This window comes from Peromyscus eremicus, chromosome 15 (assembly GCF_949786415.1).
Source record: "Peromyscus eremicus chromosome 15, PerEre_H2_v1, whole genome shotgun sequence".
Lineage (NCBI taxonomy): Eukaryota > Metazoa > Chordata > Mammalia > Rodentia > Cricetidae > Peromyscus > Peromyscus eremicus.
In genome coordinates, this window is record NC_081431.1 from 22,943,418 (window position 1) to 22,956,165 (window position 12,748).

The window sequence follows — 12,748 nt, forward strand, 5'->3', positions numbered from 1 at the left end:
AGCCCTGACTGTCCTGGAACTAGCTCTGTAGCCCAGGCTGGTTTTGAACTCATAGAGATCCATCTGCCTCACCTCCTTGGTGCTGGGATTAAAGGCATGTGTTACCACCGCCTGGCTGACTTGAAGTTTTTGTCATATAATTCTCTTAATTGCTTGGTTAGTTACCCCAAAACATTTTATATTTTTTGAGGCAATTGTGAAAGGTGTGATTTCCCTGATTTCTTTCTCAGTCCATTTGTCATTTGTACCTAGGAGGCTCTGCTAATTTTTGTGAGTTAATTTTGTATCCAGCTACTTTGCTGAAAGTGTTTACTAGCTGTAGGAGTTCCCTGGTGGGTTTTTTAAGGTCACTTCTATATACTATCTACAAATATAGATACTTTGACTTCTTCCTTTCCAATTTGTATGCTCTTGATCTTCTTCAGCTGTCTAACCACTCTACCTAAAACTTCAAATACTTTATTGAATAGGTATGGAGAAGCTGACAAGCTTCTCTTGTTCTTGATTTTAATTGAAATGCTTTGAGTTTTTCTTCAGTCTCTTTGATGTTGGCTATAGGCCTAGTGTAAACTGCCTTTATTATGTTTAATTATGTCCCTTGTATCCCTAATTTCTCTAGGAGTTTTATCTTGAAGGGGTGTTGGATTTTATCAAAGGCCTATTATACATCTAATGAGATGATCATGTCTTTTTTTCATTCAGTTTCTTTATATAGTGGATTACGATGGTATCTCTGGGATGAGGTCTACTTGATCATAGTGGATGACCTTATTGACGTGTTCTTGCAATCAGTTTGAAATTTTTTTTAAAGATTTATTATGTACACAGTGTTCTGCCTGCATGTATGCCTGCATGCCAGAAGAGGGCATGAGATCTCATTATAGATGGTTGTGAGCCACCACGTGGTTGCTGGGAATTGAACTCAGAGCCTCTGGAAGAGCAGCCAGTGCTCTTAACCTCTGAGCCATCTGTCTAGCCCTAGTTTGAAAGTATTTTATTGAATATTTTTGCATGTATGCTCATAAGGGGAATTAATCTGTAAGTCTCTTTCTTTGTTGGGTTTTTATGTGGTTTGGGTATATGGCCTTATAAAATGAACTGGGTAATGTTCCTTTTGTTTCTATTTTGTGAAGTAATTTGAGGATGATTGACCTTAACTTTTCTTTGAAATTCTGGTAGAATTCTATGTTAAAATCTGGCTTCGGGGCTTTTTTTGGTTAAGAGATTTTAATGGGTACTTTTATTTTACTATTTAAATTGCTTATATATCTTAGTTTAACTTTGATAAGTGGTATCCACGACAAAAATTATCTGTTTAATTTAGATTTTCCGATTTAGTGAAGTACAGGTTTTAAAAGTATATACTTAAGATTCTCTGGATTTCCTAGGTGTCTGTTGTTATGTCCCCTTTTCATTTCTTTTTTTTTTTGATTTATTTATTTATTATGTGCCAGATCTCATTACAGATGGTTGTGAGCCACCATGTGGGTGCTGGGAATTGAACTCAGGACCTCTGGAAGAGCCTCTGGAAGAGCAGCCAGTGCTCTTAACCTCTGAGCCATCCCTCTAGCCCCCCCTTTTCATTTCTGATTTTGTTAACTTGGATATTCTTGCTCTGCCTTTTAGTTAATTTGGATAAGTGCTTGTCTATCTTGTTGGTTTTTCAAAGAACCAACTCTTTGTTTCATTGATTCTTTGTATTGTTCTCTTTGTTTCTATTGTATAGATTTCAGCCCTGAGTTTGATCATTTTTCTTACCTTCTACTCCTCTTATGTGTGATTACTTCTTTTTGTTCTAGAGCTTTCACGTGTGCTCTTAAGCTGCTAGTATGACATCTTTCCAGTTTTTTTTTAAAGTTCACTTAGTGCTGTGAACTTGCCTCTTAGATCGGCTTTCAATGTGTCTCACAAGTTTTGATATGCTGTGTATTCATTTTCATTGAATTCTAGGACATCTTTAATTTCTTTCTTTATTACTGTCTTGACCCATTTTCCATTCAGTAGAGAGTTGTTCAGTTTCCATAGTTTGTAAGCTTTCTGTTGCTTTTGTTATTGTTGATATTCAGCCTTAATCTGTGTTGGTCTGATAGGCTGCATGGAGTTATTTCAATTTTCTTTTCTCTACTGGGACTTGCTTTGTGTCTGAGCATGCGGTCAGTTTTGGAGAAAGTTCTATGAGGTGCAAAGAAGAAGGTATATTCTTTTTTGTTTGGGTGAAATGTTCTGTAAATATATGTTAGGTTCATTTGGTATATGAAGTCTGTTAGGTCCAGAATTTCTCTTATTAGTTTTTGCTTGGATGACAACGAGGATTTAAGGTCTCCCATTATCAGTGTTTGAGGGTCAGTATGGTACTTAACCTGTAGTAGTGTTTCTTTTACAAAGTTGGGTACCCTTATGTTTGGGTACCCAACATAAGGACAATTGCAATGTCCTCTTGGTGGATCTTTCCTTTGATGAGTATGTAGTGTCCTCCCTATCTCTTTTGATTAGTTTTGGTTTGAAGTCTATTTTGTCTGATATTAAAATGGCTACACCAGCTTGTTTCTTAGGTCCATTTGCTTTAAATATCTTTTTTCAACCCTTTACTCTGAGGTAATGTCTATTTTTGATGTTGAGGTATGTTTCTTGGATGCAGCAGAAGGATGGATTCTGTTTTCACATCCATTCTGTTAGTCTATGTCTTTTTACTGGGGAATTGAGACCATTGATATTGAGAGATTTCAATGACCAATGATTCTTCATTCCTGTCACTTAGTTTTTGTTGTTGGCAGGGGTGTGTGTGTGTGTGTGTGTGTGTGTGTGTGTGTGTGTGTGTGTATGTGTGTGTGCTTCCCATTTTTTGATTTTGCTGCTTTAAGATTATTTATTCCTTGTGTTTTTATTGGTGTAGTTAACCTCCTTAGGTTGGATTTTCCCTCTAGCATCTTCTGTAGGGTTGGATTGTGATAGATATTGCTTAAATTTGGTTTTATCATGGAATATCTTATTTTCTCCATTATGGTGATTGAAACTTTTGCTGGTTATTGTAGTCTGGGCTGACATCAATGGTCTTTTAGTGTCTACAGCACATCTGTCCAGAACCTTCTGGCTTTTAGAGTTTCAGTTGAGAAGTTGGGTGTGATTCTCATAGGTCTGCCTTTATATGTTACTTTGGTCTTTTCCTCTTGAAACTTTTAATATTCTTTCTTTGTTCTATAGATTTAGTGTTTTGATTATTATGTGTTGAAGAGACTTCCTTTTCTGGTCCAGTCTATTTGGTGTTCTATAAGCTTCTTTTATCTTTTTTTTTCCTCCCTGAGACAGGGTTTCTCTGTGTAGTTTTAGTGCCTGTCCTGGATCTCGCTCTGTAGACCAGGTTGGCCTCAAACTCACAGAGATCTGTCTGTTTCTGCCTCCCAAGTGCTGGGACTAAAGGCATGTGCCACCACCTCCTGGCTCAGCTTCTTCTTTCTTCTTCTTTTTCTTTTTTTCCTTTTTTTTATTAAGATTTTTTTCATTCATTTTACACACCAATTAAAGGTCCCCCTCTTCCCTCCTCCCTCTCCACCCCCAGCCTCCCCTTCTTAACCCACCCCCCATTCCCACCCACAAGAAAGCAAAGCCTCCCATGGAGAGGCACATCCAGTAGAGGCAAGCCCAAGTCCTTCTCCCTGCCTCAAGGCTTCATGAGGTGTCTCATCACAGGTAGTGGGCTTGAAAAAGCCCACTCATCCAGCTCAGCTTCTTATATCTTTATAGGCATGTCCTTCTTTAGGTTAGGAAATTTTTTTCTATGATTTTGTTGAAAATATTTTCTGGGCTTTTGAGCTGGGATTCTTTTCTTTCCTTAATACTGTCACTCTTAGGTTTGGCCTTTTAATAGTGTCCCAAATTTCCTGTATTTTTTTAAACATAATATTTTTATTTATTATTTTGGAATTTCACATCATGCACCCTGGTCACATTCACTTCCTAGTCCTCCCAGGTCCACCTCCACCCTTGTGTCCCCCTAAATAGGAGAAGGAGGAGAAGAAGAAGAAGAGAAGAAGAAGAAGAAGAAGAAGAAGAAGAAGAAGAAGAAGAAGAAGAAAAAGAAGGAGAAGAAGAAGAAGAAGAAGAAGAAGAAGAAGAAGAAGAAGAAGAAGAAGAAGAAGAGGAGGAGGAGGAGGAGGAGGAGGAGGAAGAGGAGGAGGAGGAGGAGGAGGAGGAGGAGGAGGAGGAGGAGGAGTCCAATTTTTGTTGTTCATATATTCACTGGAGCATAGTTAAACTTACAGTAGCCAGCCCCTTAAAGAAAAATGAGTCCTACTCCACCCGCAACTTCATAAGAAGCCGTCAGTTGTGGTGAGCTACACATCAGCATCCTTGTCACAAATTTTAGAGCTCTCTTCAATAGTTCCCTGTCTAGGCTGTTACATTTTTTTGGAGGGGTAGGGTGGGGGCAGGGTTTGTTACAGAAACCTTCTATGTCCCTGTTCAGTCACTGATGCAAAAGTAGTTTTCTTGCCCCTTTTTTGTAGCAGGAATCTTAGAGAGTCTTATTAATAAAATCAAACCTGAGGCCAGTTATTGGGGTGAATGCTGGAAGATCAGAGAAGCAAAACAAGCCACAGCTTCATCACCTCGACAGTTCCTCAGCTGTTCCTGTTTCCTCAGACTGGAAGCTTCTGTGTCCTCATCCCAATGGCTCTCAGCTGAACTGCTGCTTGAAAGCCTGAAGCTTAACCAGCTAAAAGCTTCTAGTTCCTGGTCTTCACGCCTTATATACCTTTCTGCTATCTGCCATCACTCCCTGGGATTAAAAGCTCACTTTCTGGGATTAAAGGCATGTGTCACCATGCCTGGCTGTTTCCAATGTGGCCTTGAACTCACAGAGATCCAGAGGGATTTCTGCCTCTGGATTGCTAGGATTAAAGGCATGTGCTACCATTGCCTAACCTCTATGTTTAATATTGTGGCTGTTCTATTCTCTGACCCCAGAAAAGTTCATTAGGGTGCACAATATTTTGGGGAACACAATACCACTACATTTTTTTTTGTCAGGAACTTTTTCTATTTAACATTTTCTTTGACTGATTTATCCATTTTCTCTATAATATCTTCAACACCTGATAGTCTCTCTTCCATCTCTCATATTTGTTGGTGAAATTTGCCTCTGTACTTCCTGTTCAAATTCCTAAATTTTTCCTCTTCAGAATTCCCCTTAGTTTGGGTTTTCTTTATTGATTCTATTTCTCTTTTCAGGTCTTTAACAATTTTATTCATTTCTTTCTACTGTTAGTTTGTGTTTTTATGCACGTCTTTAAGGAATTTGTTAATTTCCTCTTTGAAGACCTCTATGTTCTCCTCCAACCTTCCTTTCCCCAACTCCAACAGTATCCCATCCTCCAACAGGCATTCCAGAAAACACCAGCAGGCATTCCCTGCAAATATACCAGTTGAGCAGGCCAGGAAAACAGGTAAGCTAACAGAAGACCTTCACCAGTCCCTCCTCTCTTCCAAACCCAATACCCCAGTCTCAACCCCAGGTCCACAACGGAACACCTACTTCCTTCTAACTTCCCACCCACATATCTTGTGGCTCCCACAGACCTTCTCCTCCACCCTCCCTCTCCCCACTGGTTGCTCTATCCCGGCCCCCAACTCCAGCAGGCACTTCCTGCTAATCCACAGGCCACTCCTGCCAGGGAAGCAGGTAGGCTGTCTGTAGATCTTCCCATCTCCTTCTGTTCCTCTAGATCCAATCCCCTAGTCTTGTCCTCAGTGATATAGCAGATCCTCTGGGGTGACCTCTCTCTACTGACTCTCCCATTCCAAGGAGATGAAATAAGCAGATGCTAGTTGAATACTCTCCTCTCCTCTTCTGTGAGTCTCTTCAGCTCCCTAGCCTATCCCAGGTCCTAAGTGTCAGTTCCCAATACCCAGAAACACATTTTACCTGAAACCCTCAGTGGTCACAACTATCAGTTCCAAAGAAAATTTCCTACCAGACAACACATATCCATCACAGTCTCTGAAAATCCAGAGAGGAAATAAAAACAAGGAACAAAACACCCACCCCAAAAAGACAAATCCCCAAATCAGCACCTAGACTTATAATTATTCCAATCTCAGGTGCCTAGATGCCAGCATCAAAGCACAGTCAATAACAGGCAGGGTAATATGTCTCCACTGGACCCCGGCAACCCTACCACAGCAGGCCCTGAATACTCCAGCATAGCTGAAGCCCCCCAAAAAGACTATATTTACCTATTTTTAGAGAGACTTTAAGTGTGTGTATGTATGTATGTGTGTGTGTGTGTGTGTGTGTATGTATGTGTGTGTGTGTGTTGTGTGTGTGTGTGTGTGTGTGTGTGTGTGTGTGGTGTGTGTGTGTGTGTGTGTGTGTAGGGTAGGGTATTCATAATGGTGAAACTACAATCTCATTTCATTTTCTCAACAGGAACAGAGATGTTATCTGCACAAAGCTGCTGAGCAGAGAAAGCAAGGGTCGGGGCTGACAGATCTCCACCCTCCAAGCTGAGACAAGGGAATCTTGGGATGGTGCACTTAACTACCTTGATGGTGGTATCCAGTGCTACACACTTGATTAAGTTCTATAGGACTACAAGAGATTCTATTCATAAATAAGCGCAGATACAGGTGGAGCCTTCTAAGTAAGCTCTGCAAACTGCACTAACATCAACTTCCTGTTTTGCACACTGAACTGCAGTTCTGTATTAACTCTTACTGGAGGAGAGTGTTCAACTAGCACTTGTGCATTTCATCTCCTTGGATTCAGGGAGACAGTGGAGAGATGTCACCCTAGAGGGTCTGCTATAGCACTGGGAATCAGACGGGTGGGTTGTTGGATCTAAAGGAACAGAAGAGGGGAAAATGGAGGGCACACAGCACCTCCTTTTGTGGTTCTTTGAACTTTCCTACGCATTCTGCAATTATTTTGAAATAAGAAGCTTTGTAAAGACCACTTTGCAGATGGTATCTTACTAGAGTGTCATAATAACTCTTGTGAATTGAATAGTATGATTGTTGGCATTTAATAAAACAGGAAAATGAAGATCCAAGGACAAATCCTGCTGGAAAAATAATATAGCTAAAGTCTGTGCTGGCCACCACTAAAGTTAGACCTTTAGAGGTGCTGTTATGCTTATACAGTTATGAGTATGAAAGAGTTAGGAAACCATTCTCAGAAATATGGGTGTGCTTTAGATCAGAAATCTCCAAAGCAAAAGTAAAGTCTGCCCTCTGTTCTCCCATAACTTACAGTAGATACGGAGGTGGTAGTGCTTCGTGGTGGTGGGGATATTCTCTTCATTTATGTCTGCTTTGTAAGTTCCCGCATCCTCCATCCTCAGGTCTCTAATGACTAGGTCATAGTTCTGAGCTATGACATCTAGTCGTCCTTCATAAATGACCTGGGTCACAGTAACATCAGGTGGTGCTCCTTGGAGTCCTGGTTTTACAAAAGCAACGGATGATTCAGAAGTCCAGGCAATGTTCTTAACTTTCTGTGGCTCTTGAATGTTTAAGGGGAAAGTAACCGACTCCCCAAGAATCCCATACACCACGGATGAATCTGCGCCTCTTCCTGCTGCTTCAGACCCTGAGGATATAAATAGAAAATCATAAACCATCGGACTGTTGAAACACTTGTGTTCCTTCTTTCTTGAGTATCACTGAGGAACTTCCTCAGACACTGTTCATCCTGTGTCTTGAGGATTTCTTCTTTCATTCTAGGTGGTTTTTTTTTCGTGTGTGTGTGTGTGTGTGTGTGTGTGTGTGTGTGTGTGTGTGTGTGTGTGTGTGTAGGCCTGGATGTCCTCGAACTCCCTCTGTAGATCAGGCTGGCTTCGAACTCTAAGAGATCTGCCTGCCTATTCCTCCAGAGTGATGGGATTAAAGTCATACAACAACTGCCCGACTTACTTTAGGTATGTTTAATGTGCTATGACCACCAAAATTTAGCTAAATACCTGCAAATTTGTCTGAAACAAAACTATCCCTGAAGAAATACATGTATTCCTTCATAAATGAATGGATGAAGAAATGAACTTAGCCTATTTTGTAAGTTGCTTCAAGACAGTCTATGCAACACAAGAGTGAATTCCAATACTTAATTCACTCTGTAAGTGTGAGTATCACACTTTGATACTCATCTATTGTGTGTCAAATACTCTATGTAGTTTGGGAAGACAGAGGGAACAGAAAAGATACCCCTAAACCCACCAACTTAGGGAATAATTTTGCCAGAAATCTTTGCCTGTATCTTCTAAGGATAAAAGAAAAAATGTTATGTGTTTTTTTGAGGACCACAGTAAAAAACAAAAAACAAACAAAAAAAGCAGTGACCCACATACTCCTGGAACTCATCCAAAATTCTTCTATTACTGGGCAGAAGGACCAGAAAAGGGACGCATTTGATATCTTGGACCTAATGAAGGTTTCTGGTCTTTTTTTTTCTTGAATGCCTTCTAGCCTTCAGAATTTATGCATCTAGGAAAACATGTTTTAATACAACAGATCTCTTACTGGGGATTCTTTAATAATTAGCAGTGTTTGAGATTGGCATGGATGATACATGAAGTATGTAATAATGGATATGACATGGGAACTGAGCAGCCAGAAATGGTGTTAATCATGAACAACTAGCTGAGCTGTTTTCATGTGAAATAGTTATGTGTAAGCCCCAATGGCCAAGCCATGATTTCCACATAAGTGGGTTCTAGTTAACTCTAAAGTTGACATAGGGCTTGCTATACAGAGGGTCTTTTGAGAATGCAAATCACTAAAATGAAAGAATTTCTTAACCTGGTGGTGCTCTCACTGATGGCCACCTTTGCCCTTCAGCTCAGTAGCTACTGCAGGATCCCAGGACTGCTAACATGAATCTCTTTCCGTTTGGGTCAGTGGAAGGTTTTCCATCAGGAAGAATGTACTGGTGACTTAGTTGGAATGGGAAAGCCAAGTCAATATGTTTTAGGGCACTACAGCAAGGAGGGATGGGGCAGGAGGAAAGTAGGGACACTTTACCTACCAACATTTATTACGTACTACCTACGCATCCATGCTATGTTAGGACCACAGGGATAATAGGAAACCATTACAGCCCTGAGGAGCCATGGAATACAAAAGCTAACATGATGAGTGCCAAAGGGAAAGGATGATAAGAAGAAAACATACAGAGAACATTAAGTTAGGCTAATGCTATCTGTGGCAGCCACACTTTGCAGAAGTCCCCAACACCAACTGTCACCAGATCTTATCTTCCTGGGCTGATAGGGTTCACAGAGGGCACTTGGAATACCTTAGCTTCTGTCTCAGGTATAGATCCCAGAAGCTGGGCTCAAAGGATATTGAACTTGTTTTCTCCTGCTGTGTGACTTCCAAATGCTTAATGCATTTCAAACAGAGGGCCCCAAATTTTCATTTGGCACTGGGTCCTGCAAATGCCATAGCCAAGCCCTGTCTCAGATCTCCTACATGTCTCAAGGCTTTTTTGAATTGACGTCCTATGGCTTAACTGTCATTTGACTCTTTGGGTTTAAGTTAGGTATGAGATGAATCAGATATATTATATCTAATTCTGGCTACATTCCATCATCGCCTTCTGAAACACGGGGGCCATCTGCTAGGGCTGAGAACTTCTTGGTATTAGAGCAATCATGCAATCACAAGTGGTTGAATGTGGTGTTTGTGTTAAGCTATGCTCCACTCCCTACAGCAAAGTCATTCAGGAAATGATGCCAGGCTCTCAAAGAGCAATGGAGCAGGGAGGGTGATGTGTAGGTGACACTGTAGGGGAAATACTGCAGCTTTTTGCACTGCTGATGATGTTGCAAGACCTTGAGCTCTCGGAGAAAAAAACCAAAGAGTTTGAATAGGTGTGAACTGACTTTTCTGCTGCATTTAAAGGCACACAACTGCTCCAAGAGAGGTAGCTTTGGGGCTTCAGCAAGTAGCTGAAAAACATATGAGATAGGCTCCAGACTGGGCACCTGCTTTCAAATGGGGCAAACTCAATACAGTTACAAAACCTTTCTCAGTCTAAAATAGCTGTAACATTGGCCCCATCTACTCAGTGTTGTAGAATATTATTTTAAGCTGTGTTACATTTGTTTATGCTGCGAAATATTTGTTTAATGGTGCAAAGATGTGTGGCATTCTTTTATGTTGCATTTGTTTAACTCTGTGAAGCTGTGTTACTTTGCCTGTCTAGAACACTTGATGGTCTCATAAAGAGCTAAATGGCCAATAGCGAGGCAGGAGAAAGGATAGGCAGGGCTGTCGGGCAGGGAGAATAAATAGGAGAAATCTGAGAGAAAAAAAAAGAAGAAAGAGCAAGAGAATGAGGAGAGGAGGATGCCAGGGGCCAGCCACCCAGCAACCCAGCCATTCAGCCACCCAGCCACCCACTCAGCCATGCAGTAAGAGTGAAAGTAAGATATATAGAAGTAAGAAAAGGAAAAAGCCTAGAGGCAAAAGGTAGATGAGATAATTTAAGTTAAGAAAAGCTAACACTGGGCATTTACAATTAAAAATAATCCTCCATGTGTGACTTATTTGGGAGTTGGGTGGCGGGCCTTCCAAAAGAGCAAAAACAATCAACAACAACTAGTGAGCAGCAAACAGTGCAATGTGAGCAGAGGTGCTTTGTTAACTGTCCAAGTGAAACTAATGTGGATTATTCCTGGTGTTGATCACGAGCAAGTGGTACATGCATTTTCAAGATTGCATGGCCCTTCCCTATGAGGGCTCAGTGATGCTGAGGCCATATTGGATCTCCCTTAAACAGATTTATGGTATAGTTCAAGTAAAGCTCATCTGGATGCTTTTAACTGCTCTACTTGGCAGATTTCAATCTGCTCTTAAAACACTTCAGTTTTCAAAGAAAGGAATTGTCTGCCAATCAACTCCAATATTTATTTTTCTACATGCCACAGAGACTCGAATAGTATAATATCACTGGAGGGAATCTCAGCAAAATCCAATTTTGGAGAGAACTTGTGGCACAAAAATGTCTTGAAAGGGGGCTGAGATTTGCATGTCCTGTATGAAGCCCCACGTTTGAGCCTCAGGGGAATTAATACCAAGTTGGGGTGATGAGACACACACACACATACACATAAACACACACACACACACACACACACACACACACACACACACACAACTTTCCTTTGCAATGTGAAGTGGGAAATGTCAGGCAAATGAATGACATCCATCAATGGCAATTTCAGTCAAAACTCAAAAAAGAGAAAGAGTACTTTGAACTGTGGCTGTTAAAAAAAAACTTATTGGAAAGATAGAGAAGGAAAGGTGTCTCAGGTCTTTGGGTTCTGAATCCACGTTCACAAGTTTTGATGTCAATTGAGTCCAGATTTTCATGATAGGGGAGGTGAGGAGAGAGGGGGGAAGAACATTAGAAACATAAATTATGTTTGGATTTGGGACACTCTTAAATTTGAGTTTATCCAATAGGTAGGGGGATCTATTAAAGTTTTTAAGGATTAAGATTAAGATTATATGTTGGGGTAATTTAAAATACTAACGATGTACAGAAAGAAAAAGAAGCTTTGGTAATAGAGGAAATAGATATGCTGTAAATAAACTAGAGAGAACTTTAAGAGGCTAATGTAGCCATCAGGGCATGAACCAAGGGAGTTATAATAGGAAAGGAAAGGAAGGGCTCAGTTTGAGAGATAGTGCAAGGAAGGGAAATGAAGAAATAGGCACCTAATAAAATTCACTTGTTCTGCTATTTATTTTTAGTTTCTGCTTTCTGTCAGTGAAAACCTAATATTGGAAAACAGATATTCAGGAAAGATGTCAAAGGGAAAAGACAAGGCTAGTGTTAGAAGTGCTAAATCTGAGATGAGATTGGACCACCTAAGTAAGCAGTTGGAAGGAAGGATGATAGGAGAAAGTATGGTCTAGAGGTATTGTTGGATGGAAGAGAGTGGCAACAGAACCTGCTTGTCATGGGATATTTGTATACTGTATAAAGATATATTGCTGTAATTGGTGTAATAAAGAGCTGAACATCCAATAGCCAAGCAGGAGGTATAGGTGGGATTTCTGGGTAGAGAAAGGTAGAGGAGGAGGAATCTAGGTGTGAAGGAGATGCCAAGAGACACAGAGAGGAAACAGGAAGTACAAGATGGAAGAGGGGTAACACCACATGATAGAATATAGAATAATATGTGGTGATGTATTGTGTACCCTAATAAAATTTGCCTGAAGACCAGAGAACAGAACAAGCTACTAGATTAAACATAGAGTCCAGACAATGGTGACACATACCTTTAATCCTAGCTCTCAGGAGGCAGAGATCCTTCTGGATCTCTGTGAGTTCAAAGCCACCCTGAACTACATGAGATTGAGTCAGTCTAGGAGAGAAACAGAGTCAGGCAGTGGTGGCACACACCTTTAGTTCCAATACTTGGGAGTCACACGTCTTTAATCCCAGCATTAGGAAAGTTGAGATAGGAAATGATATGGCTGAATTGAGAAGGTATATAAGGCTTGAGGAGACAGGAACTAGAGGCTATTCAGCTGAGGCTTTTCAGGCTGAGAAGTTCTAGAGGTAAGACGTGGTGGTTGCTGGTTCCTTTGTCTCTCTGATTTTTCAGTATTTACCCCAATATCTGGCTCCAGGTTTTTCATTAAAAGACCTTTAGAAATTCCAACAACATTAATATAAATGGGTTAATTTAAATTATAAGAGCTAGTTAGGAGCAAGCCTAAGCTATAGGCTGAGCTTTCATAA

The 12,748-nt window shown here is 40.6% G+C and overlaps 1 protein-coding gene across 1 annotated transcript in view; it reads right to left on the reverse strand.

The window, feature by feature from the left end:
- Positions 1 to 12,748, reverse strand: part of Cd84 (CD84 molecule) — a 43,829-nt gene that overhangs the window by 16,746 nt on the left and 14,335 nt on the right. Inside the window, exon 2 of the mRNA XM_059280349.1 lies at positions 7,247 to 7,585. Coding sequence (XP_059136332.1) covers positions 7,247 to 7,585 — 339 coding nt within the window. The remainder of the gene's footprint in view (positions 1 to 7,246; positions 7,586 to 12,748) is intronic.